Here is a 24,748-nt window from a genome sequence, read left to right as displayed (position 1 = left end):
TTCCCCTGGAGCTGATGCCCTGAATTTTGACTTGTAGCCTACTGGACTGTGAGAGAATAAATTTCTCTTTGTAAAGCCATCCACTTGTGGTATTTCTGTCGGAGCAGCACTAGATGTCTAAGACATCACACAAGATCTGGTACCCAAGGACCTTTCTGACCTGATCTCCCTCTAACTCACCTCCAGACAGACTGGCCTCCTTCTTGCTCTAAAATACTCCAGCTTTAGGTCCTTCTACTAGCTGCTCTTCACCTAAGTGTCTATAGGGCTTCTTCCCTACTTCCTTCAGGACTCTGCAGAAGCAAAAGCGGCGGTGCTAACCACACCCTACATTAAACAGCTACTCCTTCTCTCTACCCTTTAGACCTCTTTATCCTTAAAGCTCCAATCATCATCTGACATATTTTCGATTTATTTGGTTAGTGTTCATGGCTGTATCTCCAATACCTGGAAGAGTGCCTGACACCTTGTAGGGGTGGGAGTCAATATACGTTGAATGACTCGAGTGTGTGTGGGTGCGGGAGGGGATGTGGGAAGAGGTGTGTTGGGGGGGTGTTTGAAGGCGTGCTTTCGGACAAGTAGAATAGCAGAGATTTCCCATTCTTTTCAGGGTTGTAAAACTTACCTCTTCCTCTCCTCCCTACTTTAGGGGATGAAGACAAGAAGCGAATGCGGGAAATGAGGAAGAATCCTAATTAGTCCAGCTCAAATTCGGATGAAAAGTGAATGGGTGACAAAGACTGAAAGGTACAGAACAAATGCACACGCGAAAGTGAAAGAAGAGTGAAAAGTCAGAAGGAAAGGCTGACAGACGTCACTCTCTAATCACTGATTACCCTATGGCTCAGCTAGGTGCTCCTTGTACGGCCTTCCATCGCTCCCCGTGCAGCTCCCTATCACTACCACTTGGGAGAAGGCAAGGCCCGCTGTCCTCCGCGGGCGTCGCCCCTCTGCGCCCGCCCATGCCGAGGCCCCAGCACGCGCCCGCGGAAGCCGCCGAGGCAGCGAAGACTACAGCTCCCAGGATGCCGAGCGCGGCGGCGCCTGCGCAGTACACCCGGAGGCGGCGGTCTGTTCTCCGCCGAGGAGGAGCGGGGCAGAGGAGGGAGGCAGCGGGTGAGAGTTCAGAGTTCAGCAGCAGCAGCCCGAGCCCATGATTCCCATATGCCCTGTAGTTTCTTTCACCTATGGTGAGTATAATGTTCCCCGCCAAGGCCTGTGCCCGGCCCTTTCCCCAGCCCGGGGCTGCGGGGAGGCGCGGGGGTTGGGGCTGGCCCTGGGGAGGAGGCGGCGGCCGCCACCGGGGCGTGCGAGTGAGTGGGGGAGTGCAAGCGGGAGGGGGAGGCGGCGCGGCCGCGGCCCGGTGAGGGAGGCTTCTCACGGCGCCTCTTTCTCCCCTTCCCTCCCTCGGCGTGTCTGCCCCTCGGCGTCTCGCCTCCCGCCATGGGACCCGACTCTCCGTGCCCGCCGCAGTGCCCAGCCGGCTGGGGGAAGATGCCAAAATGGCGACCGGCAACTACTTTGGATTCACCCACAGCGGGGCGGCGGCGGCGGCGGCTGCGGCCCAATATAGGTAACGGATCCCGCGCCCTCTTTTCTACCCCGACCTGCCCGCCGACACGACGCCCCCGCGGCAGCCCCCGCGCGCCACCCACACCCGCGGCCCGGATCCGCGGCCCCCGACAGTCCCGGCCCCGGCCCTTCCGCCCCGCCCGCGGCGGGGAGCGGCCCCGTGGGGGCGGGGAGGGAGACGCGGAGTTTTAAAGGACGTGGAGGGCCGCCGGGGCCTTCGTCGGCACCGGAGCCAAAATGGCCTCCTGCGGCCTCGGTGCCGAGCCACCGCCACCAGGCAGGCCGAGGGGAGGGAACAGAGGCCGAGGCACCCTGTCCCCCCAGACTCCGCCTACCCCTGTCCAGTCCCCAACTCGTACCTTCCTCCCACTTCTGGGTGGAGAGGGTGGGCGAAGGCATCGAGGGCGGAGTGCAGAAGCGCAAGGCCCGCAGGCCCCGTCGGCGTCGCCTCTGGTTCTCCAATCGCCCGGTGCTTCAGCCCCCTGAGCCCGGAAACGTGGGCTTTTTCGGCTGCCTTCGCCATCGTCCTGTGGCTTCTGGCCCTCCACTGCTAGTCCTGCAAACCAGCTGCGGGCGTCACTGCATTCATTGGATTCCTTTCGTTTTCCTTCCAAGTAGAGATGTAAAACGTACCAACCACCTGTGAATTGTGTAGTTGTCGGACTGAAAAAGATGTGCGAAGTTTCTAGTGCTGATAATTGAGTGCACGGCCTTGTTTTAGCTACTGCGTTTAGGCTGCTGGTGGGCACATAATGAGATTGTATTGAGCCATTGAAGCGCACCTTGTGATATTTCTGTCTCTCTACTTTAAGGGAAGCGCTCATTTCTGAAGTGTCTGTAGTTTAGGATACATTTTACCAAAGACTTAAAAAAAAAAAAAAACTAGATTTTTTTGTTGGTGGTGTCGCGGTTACTTTCAAATCAATCTAACACGGTCTATTTAGATTCAGGCCATAAGCATACATGGCTCCTAAGTAAGTGGTAAGCGTTTTATAGGTATCACAGTGGATATTTGTACGTATTAGGTATATTAGCTATGGGTCAAACCCAGGTACAGTAGTAGTTTTACCTCATTTGCTTCAGGAGGTAGATGATGTAATGGAAAGGCCGTTCTTGGGAGCCAGAAGATATGTATTCCAGTCTCTCTTGGTAGTGATTTTATGGCGTTGGGACATCACTTATTTGGGCCTTCATTTTCCTTGTATATGGAATGAGATATTGGGCTAAATATCCTTTTTGCTAAAAACTTGTCATTCCAAGAAAGAAGGTTACCATATTTCATAGAATACTGAGATGCCATTGATTGTAAGAGGTACTATTATTTTATGTACCAGTAAAAGAAAAAAAATCACTGCCAGTTAATATATGACACAGTGCTTAAGATCTCATTGATTTTAAGAGATGTTGACATGTAAAGTGTGCATTTTATTGATGAAATTGGTATTTTACTAATTTGTAAATACTTTAAATACCTGTGGCATTTTACAAGTCTTTTTTATCTTGAGGCTTATATTCCAGAAAAAGGACTAAGATGGTCAATTATTACAGCAAAATTTGGGGGCTTTTCAGACATTAAAAAAAGTCGTTTGCTTTCAACTAAGGAAGTTTTATCTACTTTGATAAACCCTTTTAGGGCTGATAATTTTCATGAGGAAAGAGAGAATCAAGCTGTTTTCTTTTTCTGAGAAAAGAGAGATATATGATAGCTAGTCAGCATCTGTTCCCATAAATAAGCTACCAAGTACTGTGTGTTCTAGAAAAGGCTGTATTTAACCATTAGAAATTTTCGGGGTTTTTTGCACAAGTATTATTCTATTTTCTCGGTGTGTGCTGAGTGATAGATTAATTGGATTATTAACTGGTTATTTACTGATGAAGTGATGGGCTTCTTCTTTGTGTCTGTTTTCAGATATTTTTTCTAAATGTGGACCTACAAATAGAAATAAGGGGAGGAAATGCCAACTGAAGGATAATCATTTTTCATATAATATGTACATATATGTATTTTATTCCTATATAGGAAACTATTGCAGAATTTCTGTACATAATTTTTCTATGGCTTTGAATCTCCAAAAGTTTCAGTAAAATGTAATAATATCCAAGATTATTAAATGGCCTGATACACATATGACTAATGAGAAAAGACTAGTCTTGACGTTACCTATTTATGCAGTAGTTGTTATGCAGCTCTGTCCTTTGTATTCGTACTAAATGAAAATTGTGGGCATTTAATGGCAACCAATCAGGCTCACTAATAATAATACTTTGGTTAAAGGGAGATGAACAAAATAGCATCAATAATAAAAACATATGCAAAAAATGTGATTATGCTAATTTTTCTTCCTGGCTATTTAGGATGTAACTTCTGGAGGTGGAAGACCAAGGCTTGCTTTGCTTTGCTTTTTTTTTTTTTTTTTTTAAGATATCTCAGACTCAGATATCTGATGCTGTGTATGAGTTGCTTCATTTGTCATTGAATACAGATGTTGGATGCTGTCAAGTCGATTCTGACTCATAGTGATCCCATGCGACAGAGTAGAACTGCCTGGTAGAGCTTCCTAGGCTGTAATCTTTAAGGGAGCAGATCACAAGATCTTTTCTTCCGAGGAGCCACTCACTGGGTGGGTTCAAACTGCTAAGCTTTCAGTTAGCAGCTGAGCGCTTAACCATTGCACCACCACAGCTCCAGTGAATAACAGATAACTGAAAGTAAACATTCTATGTCTAAATTTAATTCTAGTTCTTAATTTTCTTGGTTATGGCTATGTACGGCATTTGATTAAATTTATTTTAAATCTAGACTTTTTAGATTGTTAATATTTGAGGTTGATAATGGCTTACTGAAGATTAAGGTTCTAGCTGATAAAGTTCTGTTATTATTAACTTAAGATTAACCAAATTTTTTATCATAATACATATTAAACATTTTGAAGTAAGCATTTATTCTAAATCACTTTTGTCACAAGTTTCATTGGCTACTAAGTATTTTTCTTCCTCTGTGTGTATTTTTAAGGCAAGTGAATAAGCTTATGCTATTTGTTACTGTTGCAAATGTAATCATTTTCTGACCTTTCATGTGCTTTTTTCCAAACCCTTGGAAATGAAGAAATTAAAATTTTGGATTTTGGGGGTTTTTTTTGTTTTAGTATTTGTATTTATATGTATATGTTTCTGACAGAATGTCACATTTGGGGGTATGTGCAGCACAAAGCAGATCTTGGGCATAGTGAAAACTATAGAGATGGTTTCATGGCAGAAAGGGAGCTGGGTTGGGTAGCTAACCTACCAAGTAGAGTACCTTTTTTGTATGGGAAGATATGTTTATTATTAGACAGACAAACCTTAGTTTATAATAAATGTTAGAAAAGAGCTATTTTATGTTATGAAGACTTTAGGATAGCAAAGATAATGTGAGGAAAGAATTCTCAGTGGAAAAAATTAACCTCCTCATAGTTTTATAGGATCGAAAATCTTTTTTTTAACATTCCTTTATTGACAGTAATACAGAAGTTCTTATAGGAGTGCTTCAGTTTTTGAAGAGAATTTGTGGCATATTCAGAAAATATAGTAATCTCATTATATTCCACCATTAATAGGACGTAACAGTTTCTTCAGAAGTTTTAAACAGCCTGTAGCTAGTTTCCTTATACTCATTCTTAAGAAAAACCTTGGACATACTAATTCCTTGTCATCTGCCTACCTAAACCGAAAACCCACTGTCTAGTCAATTCGAACTCATAGCGACCCTATAGGACAGGGTTAGAACTGCCCAATAGAGTTTCCAAGGCTGTAATCTTTATGGAAGCAAACTGCCACGTCTTTCTCCTACAGAGCGGCTGGTAGGTTCAAACAGCCTACCTTTCTTTTAAGAGCCAAGCCTTTTAACCACTGCTCCACCAGGGCTCCTCCTCCCTTCCTAGTGAAGATAATTGTCTCTTACCTGGATATCATAAATCTTTAGCTTGTGGTTAATTAAGTTAGTTCTCTTTGTCTTCTGTGTAACTTTTGGTGTGTCATTGCTGTATGAATGTTATTCTACCTTCAATAAAGTTGACTTAATAATCTGACAAAACTTTTTTACCATTTCATGGCTATATTTGTTTAATTCAAGACTTTAAAGAATGCATAAATATGCAAAATAGTTTGCCCCATATTCTTAGAGCCTTAAAAAAAAGTTGTTAAATGATAAATGTTTAAGTGGATTTTGATTATTGTCTGGACAGTAGTAAAAAGAAGGCATCTTATCTATGGATTCTTGAGATGTCTTCAAGATAACTGTCCTAAAGGAGTATCTCTTCACGTAATTAAGATAAGTTGGATAGGCTAAGAGTTAATTTGGGTAGGCTTATTAGCCAATGCATTTTCTCTCTTTTTTTTTTTTTCCTTTTATTTGAAATATAGTGTTAAGAATATTGTGTTTTGAAGGAAAGAATAAAAGCAACAATAATAAAGTTGAAAAGGACTAATTATTGAGAAGGTGAAAAAACCAGGTGAACAGGTTTTTGAAACCATGATGATGGAAATTTACTGACTCTACAAAAAAATTATTGCAGCTGCTAATTATGTCAGCTCTTTCATTGTTGAATCAGAGATCTTAGGATGCGTATTGCGTGAATGAGTTTGAGATAATTAAATTTTTTTCCAAAAGCATTTTTAGTTATATTGATATATCCTGTATATGTTTTTAATAGGAATATGTCAGTATGGAATGTTTAAGTTTTATGTCTGGCTGCTTTTGTAAAGTGCCTTATAGTGTATTACAGTGAAAAAGAGCATGAATTTGGAACTACTCAGTCTTGGGATTTGAATTCTAGCTTCATCCCTCAGCCACTTGGCCAAATCATTTAACCTTTCAAAGATTTAGTTTCCTCACCTAACATGCCTTATGGTGAAGATTAACTGTAATACTCCCTACCCTAGTGCCTATTTTCAGTAGACATTCTACCAGTGCTAGTTTCCTATAAAATAGAGATTTGAATAATAATGCTTTAAGGATTTTAAAAGAACTTGTTGGTTGATGTTTGTTGTACCCTTGATATAGAGAGTCTAATAATCCCAAAGCAAAAGAATGGTTTAAAAAGTAGATACTTGAATATCGATTGTTAGGCATTATTTTCGGTTTCATAGGGAAGGAAGGAAAAACTTATTTGCAGGCAACATGATTATTATAAATTACAGATAAAATGTAAGAACTAGTAATAGTAAATTTAGCAAATTTTATGCATCTAAGATCAGGGAAAAATCAGTAGCATTCCTATTTCAGCAATACTGAATTATTAAATTTTAAATAAATCATATTTATGTATAGCCACAAAGCATTTTAAGTAACTAGGAATAAAACTACTGGAATGTGCAAAAACTTTATGGGAAAAATACATTAGTATGTAAAGATCACATAAGAAGACAAAGATGAGCTATGTTCATGGAGTAAAAAAGCCAATACCATCAAGTTACTGATTCTGTCATAGGTAATCTGTATATTTAATGTAATTCCAGTAAAAGTCTCAACAAGGTTTTTGAGGTAACTAAAGATTCTAACGTTTATAGTGAAAAGAGTATTTGTCCAAAAATAGTCACGACGGTATTGTAGAAATTATAAGGACTTTATTATCAGATGTCAAAACTTTATTTTTTTAACATTTTATTGTGGTTTAGGTAAAAGTTTACAGAGCAAATTAGCTTCCCATTCAGCAATTAATATACATTTTGTTTCATGACATTAGTTACAGTCCCCTCAATGTGACAGCACTCTACCCCCTTCCTCCCTGGATTCCCCGTTTCCATTCATTCGCCTGCCTTTCTTGCCCCTTCCTGCCATCTGAACTTTGTTTTGGGGCAAATGCTACCCATTTGATCTCATATGGTTGATTGTTCAGAGGAGCATGTTCTCACGGGTGTTATTGTTCACTTTATAGGCCTGTCTATTGTTTGGCTGAAAGGTGATCTCCATGGTCGGTTTTGTTCCAGGTTTGAATGATGTCTAAGGGCCATAGTTTCAGAGGTTCCACCAGTTTCTGTCAGACCAGTAAGTCTGGTCTTTTTTATGAATTTGAATTTTCTTCTACATTTTTCTCCCACTCTGTCCAGGACCTTCTATTGTGATCCTTATCAGAGCAGTTGGTAGTGGTAGCCGGACACCATTTAGTCCTACTGGTCTCAGGCTGCTGGAGGCTGTGGTTCGTGTGGTCCATTAGTTCTTTGGACTAATCATTTCCTTAAATCTTTGATTTTTTTCACTCTTCTTTGCTCTGGACGGGAAGAGACCAATAGTTGTGTCTTAGATGGCTACTCACAAGCTCTTAAGACCCCAGACGTTACTCACCAAAGTAGGATGCAGAACATTGTCTTCCTAGACTGTGTTATGCCAATTGACCTAGATGTTCCCGGACACTATGGTCCTAAGCCCTCAAGCCCATTGACCCAGTCCCTCAAGGTGTTTAGTTATGGCTGAGAAGTTTTCATAACAGTGATTGTGAGGATGGCACAGGACTGGACAGTGTTTCGTTCTGTAGTACATAGGGGTCGCTGTGAGTCGGAATCGACTCAATGGCACCTAACAACAAGAAGTTTTGATAACTTTGCCCCTGTGTGCTCTACTATATATGTGGATATATTTGCAGCACATACAAATACGTATGTACAAATATCCTTGCCAGACCTCCTATATGTGCTCGTGGGTGTACTCCCAAATGCCATCCCACACCTGTTCAGCTTACCTATCTACCCGTGTATCCACTCGTAAATTATTGTTAATACTGTTGTTGCAGGATTGTGTATGTAATATTATTTACCCTTTTTTCCTTTTACTCTTGCATTCCTCACAGTGTCTTCCTTTGCCTTGGTCATGTTGTGCTGACATCCCTTCACCCAGCGTAATACGTGTCTACTATCTAGTTAGTGATTTTCCCTCCCTCCCCTTCCCATTCCTTATAACCACCAAAGAAGGTTTCTTTTTGTGTATATACCTTCTGTTGACTTTTTATAATAGTGATCTTATGCAATATTTCTCCTTTTGTGATTGACTTATTTCACTCAGCATAATGTCCTCCAGGTATATCCATGTTGTGAGATGTTTCACGGATTCATTGTTATTCTTTAAGTTGCATAGTATTCCACTGTGTGTATGTATCATAGTTTGTTTATACATTCATCTGTTGATGGGCACATAGGTTGTTTCTATCTTTTTCCTGTTGTGAATAATGCTTTAAGGAACATGGATATGCATGTATCTATTCGTGTCACTCTCTTATTTCTCTAGGATATATACCTAGTAGTGGGATTGCTGCATCATAAAGTATCTTTATTTCTAAGTTTTTAAGGAAGCACCATACCGTTTTCCATAGTGGTTGTACCATTTTACAATCCCACCAGCAGCATATGAGAGTTCCAGTCTCCCCTCACCCTCACCAGCGTTTGTTGTTTTCTGTTTTTTGATCATTGCCATTTTTGCAAGGGTGAGATGATACTCATTGTCGTTTTGATTTGCATTTCTCTAATGGCTAATGATCACAGGCATCTCTTCATGTATTTGTTGCCGCCTGAATGTCTTCTCTGGTGAAGTGTCTGTTCGTGTCCTTTGCCCACTTTTTAATTGGATGTTTGTCTTTTTGTTTTTGAGGTGTTGAAGTTTTCCATAAATTTTAGAGATTAGTCCCTTGTCAGATACGTTGTTGCCAAAAATTTTTTTCCAGTCTGTAGGCTCTCTTTTTTTCTCTTCTGGAGAAGTATTTTGATGCACATAAGTGTTTAATTTTTAGGAGGTCCCAGTTGTCTAGTTTATCTGCTGCTGCTTAATGCATTTTTAGTTATGTTTGATAATCTATTTATGCCATAAATTAGGATCCCTAAGTTGTTTTCATCTTTTTGCTGTTGTGAATAATGCTGTCTTTTCAGCATTGCTGTTGTGAAAAAATGCGATTTTTTTCTTCCATGATCTTTATAGTTTTAGCTTTTATGTTTAGGTCTTGGATCCATCTTGAATTAGTTTCTGTATATGGTGCAAGGTATGGATCCTGTTCATTTTTCTGCAAATAGTTATCCAGTTGTGCCAGCACCATTTGTTAAAGAGACTATATTTCCCATGTAACGGATTTTGGCCCTTTGTTGAAGATCAGCTGTCCATAGGTGGATGGATATACTTCTGGGTTCTCAATTCTGTTCCATTGGTCTATGTGTCTGTTGTCATACCAGTACTAGCCTGTTCTGACTACTGTGGGTGTATAGTAGTTTCTGGGAACAGGAAGTATGAGGCTTCCTCCTTTGTTCTTCAGTAGTACTTTGCTTATCCAGGTCTCTTTCCTTTCCATGTAAAGATAGTGATTAGTTTTTCCGTCTCTTTAAAGAATGTTAATGGAATCTGGATGAGATTGCATTAGATCTGTAGATCCCTTTGGGTAATATTGATGTTTTCACAGTGTTAAGTCTTCTATTCATGAGCGTGGCATATTCTTCCCTTTATGTTTCTTGGTTTCTTGCAGTAGTGTTTTATAGTTTACTTTGTGTAAGTCTTTTGCATCCCTTGGATTTATTCCTAACTATTTTATCTTTTAGGGGGCTATCATAATTGGTATTATTTTCTTGGTTTCCTTTTTTTGAGTTCTCTGTTAGTGTAGAGGAATCCCGACTGATTTTTGTATGTTTAGCTTGTACCCTGCCACTTTGCTGAATCCTTCTATTAGTTCCAGTTGCTTTCTTGTAGCTGTCTGGGATTTTGTATGTATAGGATCGTATCATCTGCAAATAGGGATAGTTTTACTTCTTCCTTACCAATTTGGATGCCTTGTATTTCCCTCTCTTGCCTTATTGCTTTGGCTAGGACTTCCAGTACAATATTGAATAAAAGTGGTGATAAAGGGCATCCTTGTCTGGTTCCTGTTCTCAAAGAGAGTGCTTTCAGCCTCTCTCCATTGAGAATAATGTTGGCTGTTCGTTTTTTATATATGCCGTTAATTATGTCAAAGAATTTCTCTTCTATTCCTATTTTGCTGACAGTTTTTAGCAGGCGTGAGTGTTGGATTTTATCAGATGCCTTTTCTGCATCAATTGATATTTGACATGGTGTTGGATTCTATTGGTTAGGATTTTGTTGAGAGTTTTTGTGTCTGTATTCATGAGGGATATTGGTCTGTAATTTTCTTTTTTAGTAGTGTGTCTTTGCCTGGCTTTGATATCAGGGTTACGCTTGCTTCATAGAATGAATTTGGGAGTATTTCATGCTTTTCTATGTTCAGGAATAGTTTGAGTAGAATTGGTGTCAGCTCTGAATGTTTGGTAGAATTCTTAAGTGAAGCCGTCTGGGCAGGGTTTTTTTTCGTTGGGAGTTTTTTTTATGGTCTTTTCAGTTTCTTTTTTTGTTATGAGTCTGTTCAAGTTTTCTCCTTCACTTTGTGTTAGTTTGCGTAGGTGGTGTGTTTCTAGAAATTTGTCCGTTTCTTTTAGGTTTTCAAATCTGTTGGAGTACAGTATTCTGTTATTATCTTTTTTATTTCAGTTGATTCTGTTGTAACGTCACCCATCTCATTTCTTATTTTTGTGATTTGCATCTTCTTTTCCTTTGTGAGTTTGGCCAGTGGTTCATCGATTTTATTAATCCTTTCAAAGAGCCAACTTTCAGTGTTGTTGATGAAAACTTTATTAGTAGGAAATATGGTATTGGTGCAGGAATAGACAAATAGATCACTGAATTAGAGATCCAAGAGCTAGACCTGTGTTTTCATGGGAAATTGGATTAGATTGTATAGCTGTTTAGAGGTAATTGTCCCTGAAAGGGGTGGGGAGTGGGGCAGAAAATCAGACAAATTGTTACCAGTGGTGTTACCAGGGAGGTGCACTGAATGCACACTGCTGCGGGTGACACTGTCAAAGGAGGTGACACCAAAATGACTGTCAGTAAAAATATCCCTGTAGTTAGTTAAAACAACAAAAACATTTTTTGTAAGCCCAGCTTAAACATGTATACCTACAAGGCTAAAACTTTATGCAGTTTACTTTTCGAACCTTCTAATTGTAGCACCAGTTCGAATCACTACAAGCACATGCTGTTGTTTTCATTGCTGCTGTTTTTTTTTGTTGTTGTTTTGTTTTGTGTGGGCAGGGTTTTTAAATAACTCTCTGAAGGTAAATCCTTTTACCTGTCCAGGTTTGAATTTTGTCATCTGTAATTTGGGTCTAATAATTCCCTTCCTGATCACCTCATAGCAGATGGGTGGACAGGACCAGTTGAACAGGGAAGCTTTCTCTGAAAACCATAAAGCACACACCTATGTTGTTCTTGTTGTTAGGTGCTGCAAGTCGATTCCAACTCATCGCAACCCCATGTGACAGAATAGAAATGCCCCGTAGGGTTTTTGTGGCTATAATCTTTTTTTTTGGTTGTCACGTGAGGTTTTTGTTTTTTCTTCTAAATTGTATTTATTTTGTTGTTCAGAATATACACAGCAAAACACAACAGTTCAACAGTTTTCTGCATGTACAATTTAGCGACATTGATTACATTCTTTAGGTTGTGCAACTATTCTCAACTGCCCTTTTCTGAGTTGTTCCTCCCTCATTAACATAAACTCACTGCCCCCTAAGGCTCCTATTGAATATTTCAAGTTGCTCTTGTCAGTTTGATCCCATAAGTTCTTAAAAGAGCATAATGCTCAAGGCAGACTTTTTTTTTTTTTTTTTTTTGGTTGTTCTTTAAGTGAAAGTTTACAATTCAAGTTAATCTCTCATACTAAAATTTATATATACATTATTATGTGACCCTAGTTGCTCTCCCTATTTTGTGACAGCACACTCCTCCTTTCCACCCCTGATTTCCGTGTCCATTCAACGAGCTCCTGACCCTCTCCGCCCTCTCATCTCACCTCTGGACAGGAGCTGCCCATTTAGTCTCATCTATCTACTTGAGCTAAGAAGCACACTCCTCACGAGTATCATTCTATGTCCCATAGTCCAGTCTAATCTTTGTCAAGGCAGACATTTTTTACTAGTTAAACTGTTGTTTTGTTTTAAGGTGACTACAGGGGGTATTTTTTGTTGAAGGTTTAAAGATTATCTCAGGGCATTATTTTCAGAGGTTTGCGGGGTTTTTATAATTGCTAATTTTGTCAAATATCCTGATGTTTTAGCTACAGTATTGTGATGATTATTATTTGTGAACCTAATGAAATAGTAAAGGAAAACGAGTAGTGATAAACGGGAATTATGATTTATGAGTAAAATTAGTACAAAAAACATTACTAAGGATTTTGTATGGTCTGGTATGGGAGGAGGTCCATAGAGGGGTGACACCATGAGTTACCACACAGGTGGCAGCAACCGTAGTGACACCACTGATTATCACTCAGGGAAATAAGCCATCAGACTAATCAGAAGACAATCCTTGGACTTAACCAAGTGAAGTAATTGACGAAGTATGTTAGAATTAGTTAGATACATCTTTAATCTACTGATTAAAAGTGAGGAGTGCACCTACTGTGCTTGTCCATGAATTTTCCTTGGCGCCACTCTGTCAGGATACAAGATTTAGGGTCATTGTTATTAGTTCAGCACTTCTGGTGTTTCATGAAAGAGCATGTGCAGTGTAGCTCTTATTGGGCTTTTTTGCTTTGTTTTAATATTAGTCTCATAATCTGTATACTGAAATATATTAGTAGGGAGTAATTCACTTATTTAATATTTAATGAGCATCTGCAGTAAGCATAGTCCCAGCTCTCAAGGATAATGGTGGGGACAGATATACCTACAAATAACCATGCAATGATAATGGTTATAACTGAGTTTTAACAAAATACTAAAATGGAGAATTGAAGGAGTCTGACTATGGAGATAGAGGTAGACTTCACTGTCTTTAATTCTGACAGTGGAGGGAAGGTTATTTTAGACAAAGGAAATGTGTTGAGCCAAGACATAAATGTGTGAATTGCATGTGATTGAGACTGGATGGTCTGAATCCTGTTTCCATCAACTACTACTGAGTGACCTTGGACAGTTTCTTGGTACTTCAGTTTATTCATCCGTAAAAACTGGAGATAATGTTAATCCCTACTTCAAAAAAATTCTTTATTGAAGTATAATATCTACAGTTGGTTCTCATTATTCACAGTAGTTGTGTTCTATAAAGTTGCTGCAAATGCTGAACTAAATACTAAACCATTGCTTCTAGGAGAAATACAGGGTTAGGTTCGTGTGAGCCTTTGGTCACAACATTTTCGCCATCTGATGATATATAACTTGCTTTAGGTGTATTTCATTTAAAGACACCTTATAAATTGTTGATTCATTGACATTGAACTTACACAAGCAACAACACTGTAACTTATGACTGAACAAAGCCTATCTAATACACATATTTTCTCCACAAGCCACTTTATAGCTTTCTTGCACTTAGAAATACTAGACAACACTTCAGCACTGTGCTTGGGGGTCATTTTAAATAGTGAAATCAACAAAATGCATAAAAATGTGGAAAATATGGCACTAAATAGATTGCAGAAAGGACGCTTGTTTACAGTGGGAGAGCTGAAACAAGAAGGCAGAGCATTGCTTTGTTCCACCTCAGCTGGGAATGTGTGTGTCATATGACTCGAATTTTTTGCCAATCTGCTTGTGTCCACAAATGACATGAAAGCACCACAAGTGTTGACTTGGGGGTTACAAATCAATTTTAACGAATAGGTGAATTCACAAATACGAAATCCACAAATAATGAGAAGCGGCTGTATATTGATGAAATATCATAAACTGAACACACCTGTATAACTAGCTCTCGGATTAAAAAAAACATTACCAGCATTCAAGAGAGCCTCTATAGTCTCCATTGTGTATTATTTTGAGAATTCAATTTTTATGAAGTACTCAGACCAGTACCTGGAATGTACTGTATCCCCATCAATGTTAGCTATTCAGTGGACATTTGGAAGTGAAGCTCAGAAAGGTGATACAGGTTTCGTAATGTATATCTGGATATTATCCATCTGGTGGTGATCTTTGCTTAGAATTGAGTATGGGTGAACCAGAGAAAATGCAGTGCATCAGGTACTTAATAAGCATTTTTAGATGAATGAGTGAAAGAATAGAACCATAGTTATAAACTTGGGGATCATCTCTAAGATTGTACCATAGAGAAAAACATAATGGTTCGACAGAAAGCCAGGAGAATGTAGTGTCATAAAAACAAGAGGATAGAGAAGTAGTCAGCAGTATTAGGGCTTTAAAGAGGCTGGATTAAGGATTTGATACAGTTACCAAATTATTGGTATAATTTTAATGGGAATTTTAGAGGAAAACTGGAATCTCATTTGGAGCTACAGAAAGACTGTTCAGTCAGATGAAATAAAATTTTTTTAAGTAATAGGCTTTATTTTTAGAGCAGTTACTGGTTTACAGAAAAATTGAGCAGAAAATAGAGTATTCCTGTATGTCCCTTCTTTCCCCCTCCCCGTTTCCCCTATTAATATCTTGCATTGGTGTGATATGTTTGTTACAATTGATGAAATCAATATCAGTACATTATTAACTAAAATCCATAGTTTACATTAGGGTTCACTCTTTGTGTTGTACAATTCTGTGGATTTTGACAAATGCATAATGTCATGTATCTACCATAACAGTATCATTAAAGAATAGTCTCACTGCCCTAAAAGTGCCTTGCGCTCCACGTGTTCATTCATCCCCCACCCGCAATCCCTGGCAACCACTGATCTTTTTACTGCCTCTAAAGGATCCCTGGTGGCACGTTGGTTAAAGTGCTTGGTTGTTAACTGAAAGGTCAGCTGTTCGAACTCACCAGCCCCTCTGAGGGAGAAAAGACCTGACGGTTTGCTCCTGTAAAGATTAAGCGTAGGAAATCCTTTGGGGCAGTTCTTTTCTCTCCTGTGGAGTCGCTATGAGTTGGAATTCACTCAACGGAACATAACAGCGACATAGTTATGCCTATGAAAATAAGTTTTTTAATTCCTGTTTTATTTCTGGGAAAAGATTAATGTTGCATATAATGAGGTACATTGGTATGAACAAAGAATGCCTTTGAAAATAGATTTGAAGAAACATGAACACCTTTTTATGATAGGAGATTCAATAATGAAAGCCCTTTAAATGATAACCATACACAGGACAGCAAAGAATGCTATGATTTGTGAAAATGGCTTTACAGCTTCTCTTGAGCCCCCAGTCTCAACCATTCCCAGTCCTTTTTTTCTTTTTTTTTTTTTTAATTACTGTAATCAGAATGTTGTTGTGTGCCATCAAGTCAATTCCAACTCATAATGGACCTATGTGACAGAGTAGAACTGCCTCATAGGGTTTGGTTTCCTAGACTGTAATCTTTATGGGAGCAGATCCGCAGGTCTTTCCTCCTGTGGAGCTGCTGATGGGTTCAAACTGCTGACCTTTCTGTTAGCCTAGCTCAAGACCATTGTGCCACCAGGGCTCCTTGTTATCAGAATGGTCTTTCTAAAATGTAAATTTAATCACGACACTCTCCTGCTTAAAGTCCTTCATTGGCTATCCATTTCTTTCAGAATATCTTTTTATCCTAACTTTATATTCAGAGGACTTCCTGATCTTATCATACAGGTCTATAATTCCTTGTCCACATTTACAAAATCCAGAAATTCCTGAAAATACTCATGCTGTTTGTAAAAAAACAAAACAAAACAAAAAACCTTGAGTGTAAACACAGACTTGAAGTGGTAAGAGGCTGTTTTGAGTGCTTTTTTAAATCTCACTTTGTATGTTTATCAGTGAGTGATAAATATATTTCTTGGGACCAAAAGGAAGTATGATATTCTCATCCAGTTTGTCATTTAGTAGGAAAGGCTTTATCATGCAGTGTACTGTGAGAAAAACCAGAACATCCCATTTTACTGAAAGAATAGTGGCAGAATTCTTTCATCTATTATGATTTTTGTGAACCAAAATTTACTTGATATGGTTCGTTACTGGGCAAATGCTGAAGGCTGGTGTGTATACAAAGATGATTGGAAAAATTAGATGGTGTAGAAATGAAAAGATTCACTAGATTGATCATTCCAAATCTAAAATTGAAAATGTTTTACAATTATGGAGTAGAGATGATTTATCGTCCTCTCTTCAACAAAATGTGAGACATGAAGCGTTTCAACAAATTCTTTTAAGTGTTGCATTTTGATGAGGCAAGTATAGGGAGAAGAACCAGAAGTAATGCTGAGCTAGAACCTGTTAGAGATATATGTGAAATCTGGAATCAGCATAAATGAGATGGATATATTTTAGGTTCATGCATGAAAGTTGACGAGCAGTTGTAGTAGAGAACATGATCCATTTTGGTTGTGTGTACCTTGAAAAACCAGGGCAGTATGGAATAAAAATTTGAGTTTACTATATTTAATTTATTATAATTTTTTAATATTTATCTTTTATTATCCCTTATTCTTATGTAGGAAACCCTGGTGGCATAATGGTTAATAGCTTCGGCTGCTAACCAAAAGGGCAGCGGTTCGAATCCACCAGGCATTCCGTGGAGACTCTGGGGCAGTTTTACTCTGTCGTATAGGGTCACTACGAGTCAGAATCGACTCAACAGCAACGGGGTTTTGTTTTGTTTTGTTTTTTATTCTTACACAAATTTGTCAAATTACTTAAAAATATAAAAAATGTCAGTGGTCCAATGATCCGAGATGGTACATGGTAATGACTATTTTTTCTGGTTCATTGAAGGTTAAAGAAAACTATTAACAGTTTTCATACAATACATAAGCTCCCCCTACCCCGCTCCCATAGTCCATCAATCCAGTGAGTTGCTAGAAATTCTAGAATTGGTTATTGTTGTTTTTGTTTGTATCTCCTAGTATTTAAGAAGAAATGGAACTTGAATTTAAATTTCTTCTAAAATACTGCAGTGATACAGTTACTGTTTTAATAGTATTGTAAAGGAGCATGCATTACAATATCAAGTACAAGGAATAGTTAAAGGTGGTTTGTCTCTGGGGTGATTCTGTGAGGAAATTTAATTTTGCATCTTTTGCAGCGTTATAAAGTATTAAACCTAATTTGAAGAAGTTAAGTCTGTCAGTAATTTTGTAGATACATAAAATGCCACAATAGAAAAGCCCAACAATGTTGAGCGTTAAATTTGGACTAATGAAAAAGTCAGACTGTTTTATGTGCCTTATAAAGAAAACGTGTTTTGTCTATCAGTTTACTTTGCCGCTTTATCCAAAATCTCAACAAATGCACCCATACAGCATGGTTTTCAGGAGGGAAAAAAAGCACATCTAAGAATTTGAGTAACAGAAGCTATCTACATATTTTTGATTGAGATTTTTCCCCTCTCATTCCCTTTACAAGGTTAGAAATTAAACATTCTGCTTCTATCTACTATATAGTGGTTCTTCTAGACATTCAACATGAATATTTCACTTGGTCTAAAGTTGTTACCTTTACTCTCCTGAACAACATAAGGACTTAAAATGCTTTGATCTGTATCCCCTCCTGATTTTGTAAACCCCATAACGAGTTATTGTTGGATACTGTTGTTATTTTACATAGTCAAAAACATTATTTAAATTTACTTTTTTGTTTTTGCTCATTCTGAGATCCTTTACATTCTTCCTAAAGTAAATCTTTCAGAATTTTCTTTAATGTGGGTCCACTAGTAACAATTCATTTTTTAATCTTAAAATATCTTTAATTTACCCTCTTTCTTGAGAAGTTGTCACTTAGTCTCTGCAGGCAATTTTTTTTTTTCTCTAGCTGTTTGTAAGATCTTCTCTTTGTCTTTGGTGTTTATAGTTTCATTTAGATGTGTCTTGATGTGAATTTCTATTTATTTAATCCTGCTTGGAGTTTGTGGGGTTCCTGAATCTGAAGATAGTTAAATATTTTTCATCTCTTTATCAGTGTGTATTTTGGGTGATTTTTTTTTTTTTTTTTAGTACACTAGTTTTTTGCCAACTATGTAATTATTTAATACCTTTCTGAGCTTCTGATTATATTTTTTTTTGTATACTATATTTCATTTCTGAAGGAGCAGCGGTTAAGTACTCAGTTGCTAACCAAAACTTTGGCAATTCCTTGGGAGATAGACCAGCACTTTGCTTCCATAAAGATTATAGCCAAGAAAACCGTATGGGGCAGTTCTGCTCTGTCACATGGGATTGCTGAGTTGGAACCAACTCGATAGCACCTAACAACACTTCATTTCTGGAAGTTCTGTTTGATCTTTTAAAAATTTATCTACTTACTTTTGATTGATCTCTTGTTCCTTGGTCTTAATTTTGATAGTCTCTTTTGCTTCTTTAACTCTACTTATTTTATATTCTGTATCCAAGAATTTTAATACCTGTAGTCTTTTCGGTTTTTTGTTTCTAATTCTGAAGACTCTTGCCATAGTTGCTTGTTCCTTGTTTTTTTGTGTGTGCTTTTTTTGTTATTGAGATCTCCTGTTTCTTGGAATATCATGTGTGGCATTTAGAGAGAGGAATGAATTTGTGGAACCTAGAAGCACTGTCATAAAATATTAAACTAACTTCAGTCTGTAATCATATTAAATTGACATCTTGGTTTGGAGTTTTCCCGGTCACCCAGATAATGTCAATTCCAGCTTCCAAACCTAGGGGAAGGCTAGCTTCTTTTAAGAATTCTTAAGTGAGACCTTTTTTTGCTTTACCCAGAGCCTTAAAGGGAGAAGTAGGTGTTTTCCTAATTTACCCACTCTGGTGTTTTCTTTTGGGAGTCCCCAAACGTTAAGCCATTGCTTCCCAGTGCTTTTCATATATCTGCTAACACAGAAAGTGGTATTGGTACAACAGCACACTGGGTAAACTGGAGGGAGACTTGGAGCCCTAGATAAGGATATTGCGGCTATAGGCAACACACTTGGGGCTCTGGCCACTCAGGCACTACTGATTTTCCAAGTAGATTGCCAGGCCTTTCCTTCTAGTCCATCTTAGTCTGGAAGCTTCGCTGAAACCTGTTCAGCATCATAGCAACATTCAAGACTCCACTGACAGAAGGATGGTGGCTGTACATGAGGCACATTGGCCAGGAATCAAACGAACTTGGGTCTCCAGCGTGGAAGGTGAAAATTCTACCCCTGAACAACCAATGCCCCTTTTTTGGTTTTAGGACTCCTCTAACACTTCTAATTATTGAGAACTCCAAAGAGCTTTTGTTTATGTGAGTTATATCTGTTGGTATTTACTGTATTAAAATTTTAAATTGAGAGTTTTTAAAAAATAATAATTCATTTTATTTACTTTTTACTTTTCTCATACAAAATGTTAATTCATTTTAAAATGGTAATAAAATCGTTACATGTTAACAGAAAAATTTTATGAAAAATAACTATAATTGCCAAAAATAAAAATAATAGAAATGTGGCACTGTTTTACATTTTTTTTAATAATATCTCAATTAATATAGTTGGATTCTCAAATCTGCTTCTGTGTTCAGTCTGTTGTGATACATTGTTTATGTTGAAATATATGAAGACAGTTTGGCTTACACAGATGTGTATTTGGAAAACAGGAGGACCTTGTGGACCACCTGAAAAGGTCTTAGGGATACCTAAGGGTCCTTAGACCACATTTCGAGAACCAGTGTTATATAGAAAGTAAAGGAGTTTAGTGGAATGTTTTCCCTGTTACCAGATACCATTTATCTTATACAGGCCAACCATATTTTTGTTGTTGTTGTGCTTTAAGTGAAAGTTTACAATTCAAGTTAGTCTCTCATACAAAAATTTACACATATATTGTTATGTGACCCTAGTTGCTCTTCCTATGATGTGACAGCACACTCCTTTCCACTCCGGATTTCCCGTGTCCGTTCAACCAGCTCCTGACCCTCTCTGCCTTCTCATCTTGCCTCCAGACAGGAGCTGCCCATTTAGTCTCAAGTATCAACTTGAGCTAAGAAGCACACTCTTCACGAGTATCATTTTATGTCCCATAGTCCAGTCTAATCTTTATCTGAAGAGTTGGCCTCAGGAATGGTTTTAGTTTTGGGCTAACAGAGAGTCCGGGGGCCATGTCTTCCGGGGTCCCTCTAGTCTCAGTCAAACCATTAAGTCTGGTCTTTGTATTAGAATTTGAGTTCTGCACCCCACTTTTCTCCTGCTGTGTCAGGGACACTCTATTGTGTTCCCTGTCAGGGCAGTGCGGGCGGTTATTGGTGGTAGCCGGGCACCATCTAGTTCTTCTGGTCTCAGGCTGATGCAGTCTCTGGTTTATGTGACCCTTTCTGTCTCTTGGGCTAATACTTTCTTTGTGTCTTTGGTGTTTTTCATTCTCCTTTGCTCCATGTGTGTTGGGACCAATTGATGCATTTTATTTTAATTTTTTTTTATTGTACTTTAGGTGAGGGTTTACAGAACAAATATTTTCTCATTAAACAGTCAGTACATATATTGTTTTATGACATTGGTTAACAACCCCACAACATGTCAACACGCTCCCTTCTCGGCCTTGGAGGACCTTTTTTTTTTTTGGTGAAAATATACATAGCCAAAGATACACCATTTCAAAAATTTCTACATGTACAATTCAGTGATGTCGATTACATTTTTTTCCAGTTGTGCTGCTGTTCTCACTTTAGATGAAAGTTTACAGAACAAAATAGTTTCTCATTAAACAGTTAGTATACATATTGCCCTATGACAATGGTTAAGAACCCAACTACATGTCAACACTGTCGTTACTCAGCCTTGGGCTCCCTACCAATCAATGAATTTTAGATGGCCACTAGCTAGCTTTTAAGACTCCAGACAGTGGGCCAACCATTTTTTGCACATAAGGTATTTTAATTTAGCATAATTTAAGACCAGGGCATATTAATGAAATTTGAAAACACTAAAAATGGGGCAAGAGTTGGGTATAGGGTAAGACTGAGACTAGAAATGTGGAATAGAGTTGGAATGAGTAAAAACCCAAACCCAACCCACTTCTGTTGAGTCGATTCCAACTCATAGCGACCCTATAGGCCAGGGTAGAACTGCCCTATAGGGTTTCCAAGGCTTGTAAATCTTTATGGAAGCAGTCACATCTTTCATGGGTGGGTTCAAACCGCTGACCTTTCGGTTAGCAGGCGAACACTTTAACCACTGTGCCACCAGGGCCCACTGGAATAACTAGAAAAGAATATTAAAATTTGCAGTTGATTTGCTAGTCATTCAGGATGCTAATATGAGAATTCTATTCCAATACCTTTATGCATTTTTTTCAATCAGAGTGATATATAATTAAAAATCAAATAGTATATAAGCTTATAATAAAAAACATTCCCTTTACCTTCCTTCTCCCTGCCTCTCAATTCCACTTCCCAGAGGTCCCCACCCTTAACACAGTCTGGTTTTATTTCTTCTGGTGTTAACTTCCATATCATTAAGTAACATGCTTCTTTTATTATTTCTTAATTTATCAACATTTATACATAATTTTATTTCCTACAGTCATAGTTTAGGATTTAGTACATCCTGTGTCTTGTGCAGATCCTCACAACTGGACCAATAAGCAACATTATGATAAATGGAGAAAATATTGAAGTTGTCAAGAATTTAGTTTTACTTGGATCTATAGTCAACGCCCATGGAAGCAGCAGTCAAGAAATGAAACAGCTATTGCATTGGGCAAATTAATTCTTTAAAGTGTTAAAAAGCAAAGATGTTACTTTGAGGACTAAGGTGCGCCTGACCCAGGCCATGGTATTTTCACTCGCCTCGTGTGCGTGTGAAAGTTCAACAGTGGATAAGGAAGACCGAAAAAGGATTGACGCATTTGAGTTATGGTGTTGGTGAAGAATATTGAATATGCCATGTACTGCCAGGAGAATAAACAAATCTGTCTTGAAAGAAGTACAGCCATAATGCTGCTTTGAAGGGAGGATGGCAAGACTTCATCTCACGTACTTTGGACATGTTATCAGGAGGGACCAGTCCCTGGGGAGGGACATCATGCTTGGTAAAGTAGAGGGTCAGCAAAAAGAGGAGGATCCTCAACAAGATGGATTGACATGGTGGCCGCAACAATGGGCTAAAACATAACAATTGTGAGGATGGCGCAGGACTGGGCAGTTCTTTCTGTTGGACATGGGGTCTCTATTAGTCAGAACTGACTCGACAGCACCTAACAACAGCTAACATCTCTTGCTTCTTCTTTCTTCTCTGCCAAAAACCTAAATGTTTAGAGAAGCACTAAGAATATATTTATTGTGAGTAGATATGATTCTAATCAGCCAGTCACCAGGAGGTTATATAGTCACTGTTACATTAATTTATCATGAGACAACATCAAAGACAGGGCAGAGTTTCAGGGTCTGGAGGTTACAAAAACAATCACCAAGGAACCACCCCCTGCATTCTAAAACACAGCCTCTAGTCGGACCCTGGTTCCTGCTTCTTGTAGATAATTTAATTTTCCAAAAGAACCTGAAGTCTAAGGCCAAATGGTCACCACTAAGACTGCTTACCAGGCTGTTGTTTGTCCTGAAGGTGACTCCAAGGAACCAGTTCCTTCAAAGTTCAAAAGGACACCTAAGGGCGGGTGGCCTGAGTGGGTTACCTAAACTCCATGAACCCAGATATCTGTATTCCAGGACACTCAGCGATTTTGTTAACTCTCAAAAACAGTGATACAGCTACTCTTATTTCTCTTACTTTAATACACTCCATTTCTAGTTACATCAAAGATAGATACGAACTCTGTACTGTCTAAAGAATCTTGGAACTCTTGCTCTCCGCTTCCCCTCTTCTCTCATCTTATCTCACAACTTAAGCTGTCGTTTACTTGTAATAACATTTACATTATGTTATGTAATCATAGTTTGTCTTATGGGATTTAGGTTGATTCTAAAACTTCAAAGCGGGAGATTATCTCCTTATTATTACAATGTGACCCATAGCAACCCTATAGGACAGAGTAGAACTTCCGCGTACGGTTTCCAAGAAGCACCTGGTGGATTCGAACTGCCAATCTTTTGGTTAGCAGCCATAGCTAACCAGGTTTTCTTGTAAAGAATATTTACTGTGGAGTGAAATACAGTTGTTGTATGGTTATAATTCCTTTTGTGCTCTATTTTTACAACCCTTTGCCACTTAAAAGAGAATCTTCCTAGACTCAAGTTCAAATGAATTTTTCCTTTTTAACACCCTCCTAATTGTTCAGCTGACATCTTTTACCAGGATCATGCCTTTCTTGAGCAGTTTCATATTTCCTAAAATCTTTGATTAATCTTTTTTGTTGTTGTTGTTAATTTTGTTGTCAGTGTCTTCATCATAAGGTTTTGCTGCACATCTTTCTCACAGGGCCGGTCTAGACCCATTCCTCTCCAACCTACTGCACAGCTGCTGACCTGAACTTTCTCTTCACTTCTATCCTGAAAAACTGCAGGATCCTGTGTTTTCTTTCTTGTTTTGCTGGAGTACTTTTTTTAAATTTTTTATTTACATTAACCAATAATTTTAATGTATCAACAGAGAAAATAAGCATAGCAGTGACTTTGAAACTTATATTCAGTCGAACAAACCCAAACAGTTGTACAAACTACAAACACTACACTTTTGTATATCCCAGGCATCACGCTAGGTACTTGAGGTACAATGAAAAACAATGTATTTTTGTGCATTTGAGGAGATCCCATTTAGTTAAGTTGAAGTCATTGTCAGTGATGAATATAATGATAAAGTGCTTTTCTCACTTACAGAAAACTATCTTCAGTGAATTCCTGTTAACCTAAAGCAAGCATTATAACAGACTCCAATTAGTTTTCTGTCTGTGGGCCAATCACCTGTTAATATCACCCGCCTAAATCTTGGGTGTCATCCTTGGCAACTGGAATTTTTAGGCACAGAGAAGAGCAAATTCTGTCAATTCTTTCTTCATTAAATTTCTCATCGCTTCCCTTTCATATGTTTACCTGTTTGTTTTGCTGAAAATTTTCGTACATCAGGTGCAGATGATTAAGTTAATCATGCACTCCAGCCCATGGCATGCTACCATCATTGGTACACCCTTTGGTTTTATTTTACTTCTGGGTTTTTTGTTTTTTTTTTTTTAATTTTTTTTTTAATTGTACTTTAGGTGAAGGTTTACAGAACAAATAGTTTCTCATTACACAGTCAGTACGCATATTGTTTTATGACATTGGTTAACAACCCCACAATATGTCAACACTCTCCCTTCTCGACCTTGGAGGACCTTTTTTCTTTTTT

The 24,748-nt window shown here is 38.5% G+C and overlaps 1 protein-coding gene across 3 annotated transcripts in view; it reads left to right on the top strand.

Moving 5' to 3' along the window:
• Window positions 1-1,011: 1,011 nt before the first annotated feature.
• ZFR (zinc finger RNA binding protein) overlaps window positions 1,012-24,748 on the top strand; it is an 84,421-nt gene continuing 60,684 nt past the window's right edge. Inside the window, exons 1-2 of one of the 3 annotated variants that reach the window (XM_023739488.1) lie at window positions 1,012-1,190; window positions 1,474-1,573. In XM_023739488.1, coding sequence (XP_023595256.1) covers window positions 1,154-1,190; window positions 1,474-1,573 — 137 coding nt within the window. In that variant the 5' untranslated portion in view covers window positions 1,012-1,153. The remainder of the gene's footprint in view (window positions 1,191-1,473; window positions 1,574-24,748) is intronic. The other 2 variants (XR_002825428.1, XM_004385226.2) reach the window with 2 other exon arrangements.

The sequence above is a fragment of the Trichechus manatus genome, unplaced genomic scaffold (genome assembly GCF_000243295.1).
Source record: "Trichechus manatus latirostris isolate Lorelei unplaced genomic scaffold, TriManLat1.0 scaffold00135, whole genome shotgun sequence".
NCBI classification, from domain to species: domain Eukaryota; kingdom Metazoa; phylum Chordata; class Mammalia; order Sirenia; family Trichechidae; genus Trichechus; species Trichechus manatus.
Note: the sequence above shows the minus strand (reverse complement) of the source record. Positions and strands in the feature narration are given on the sequence as shown.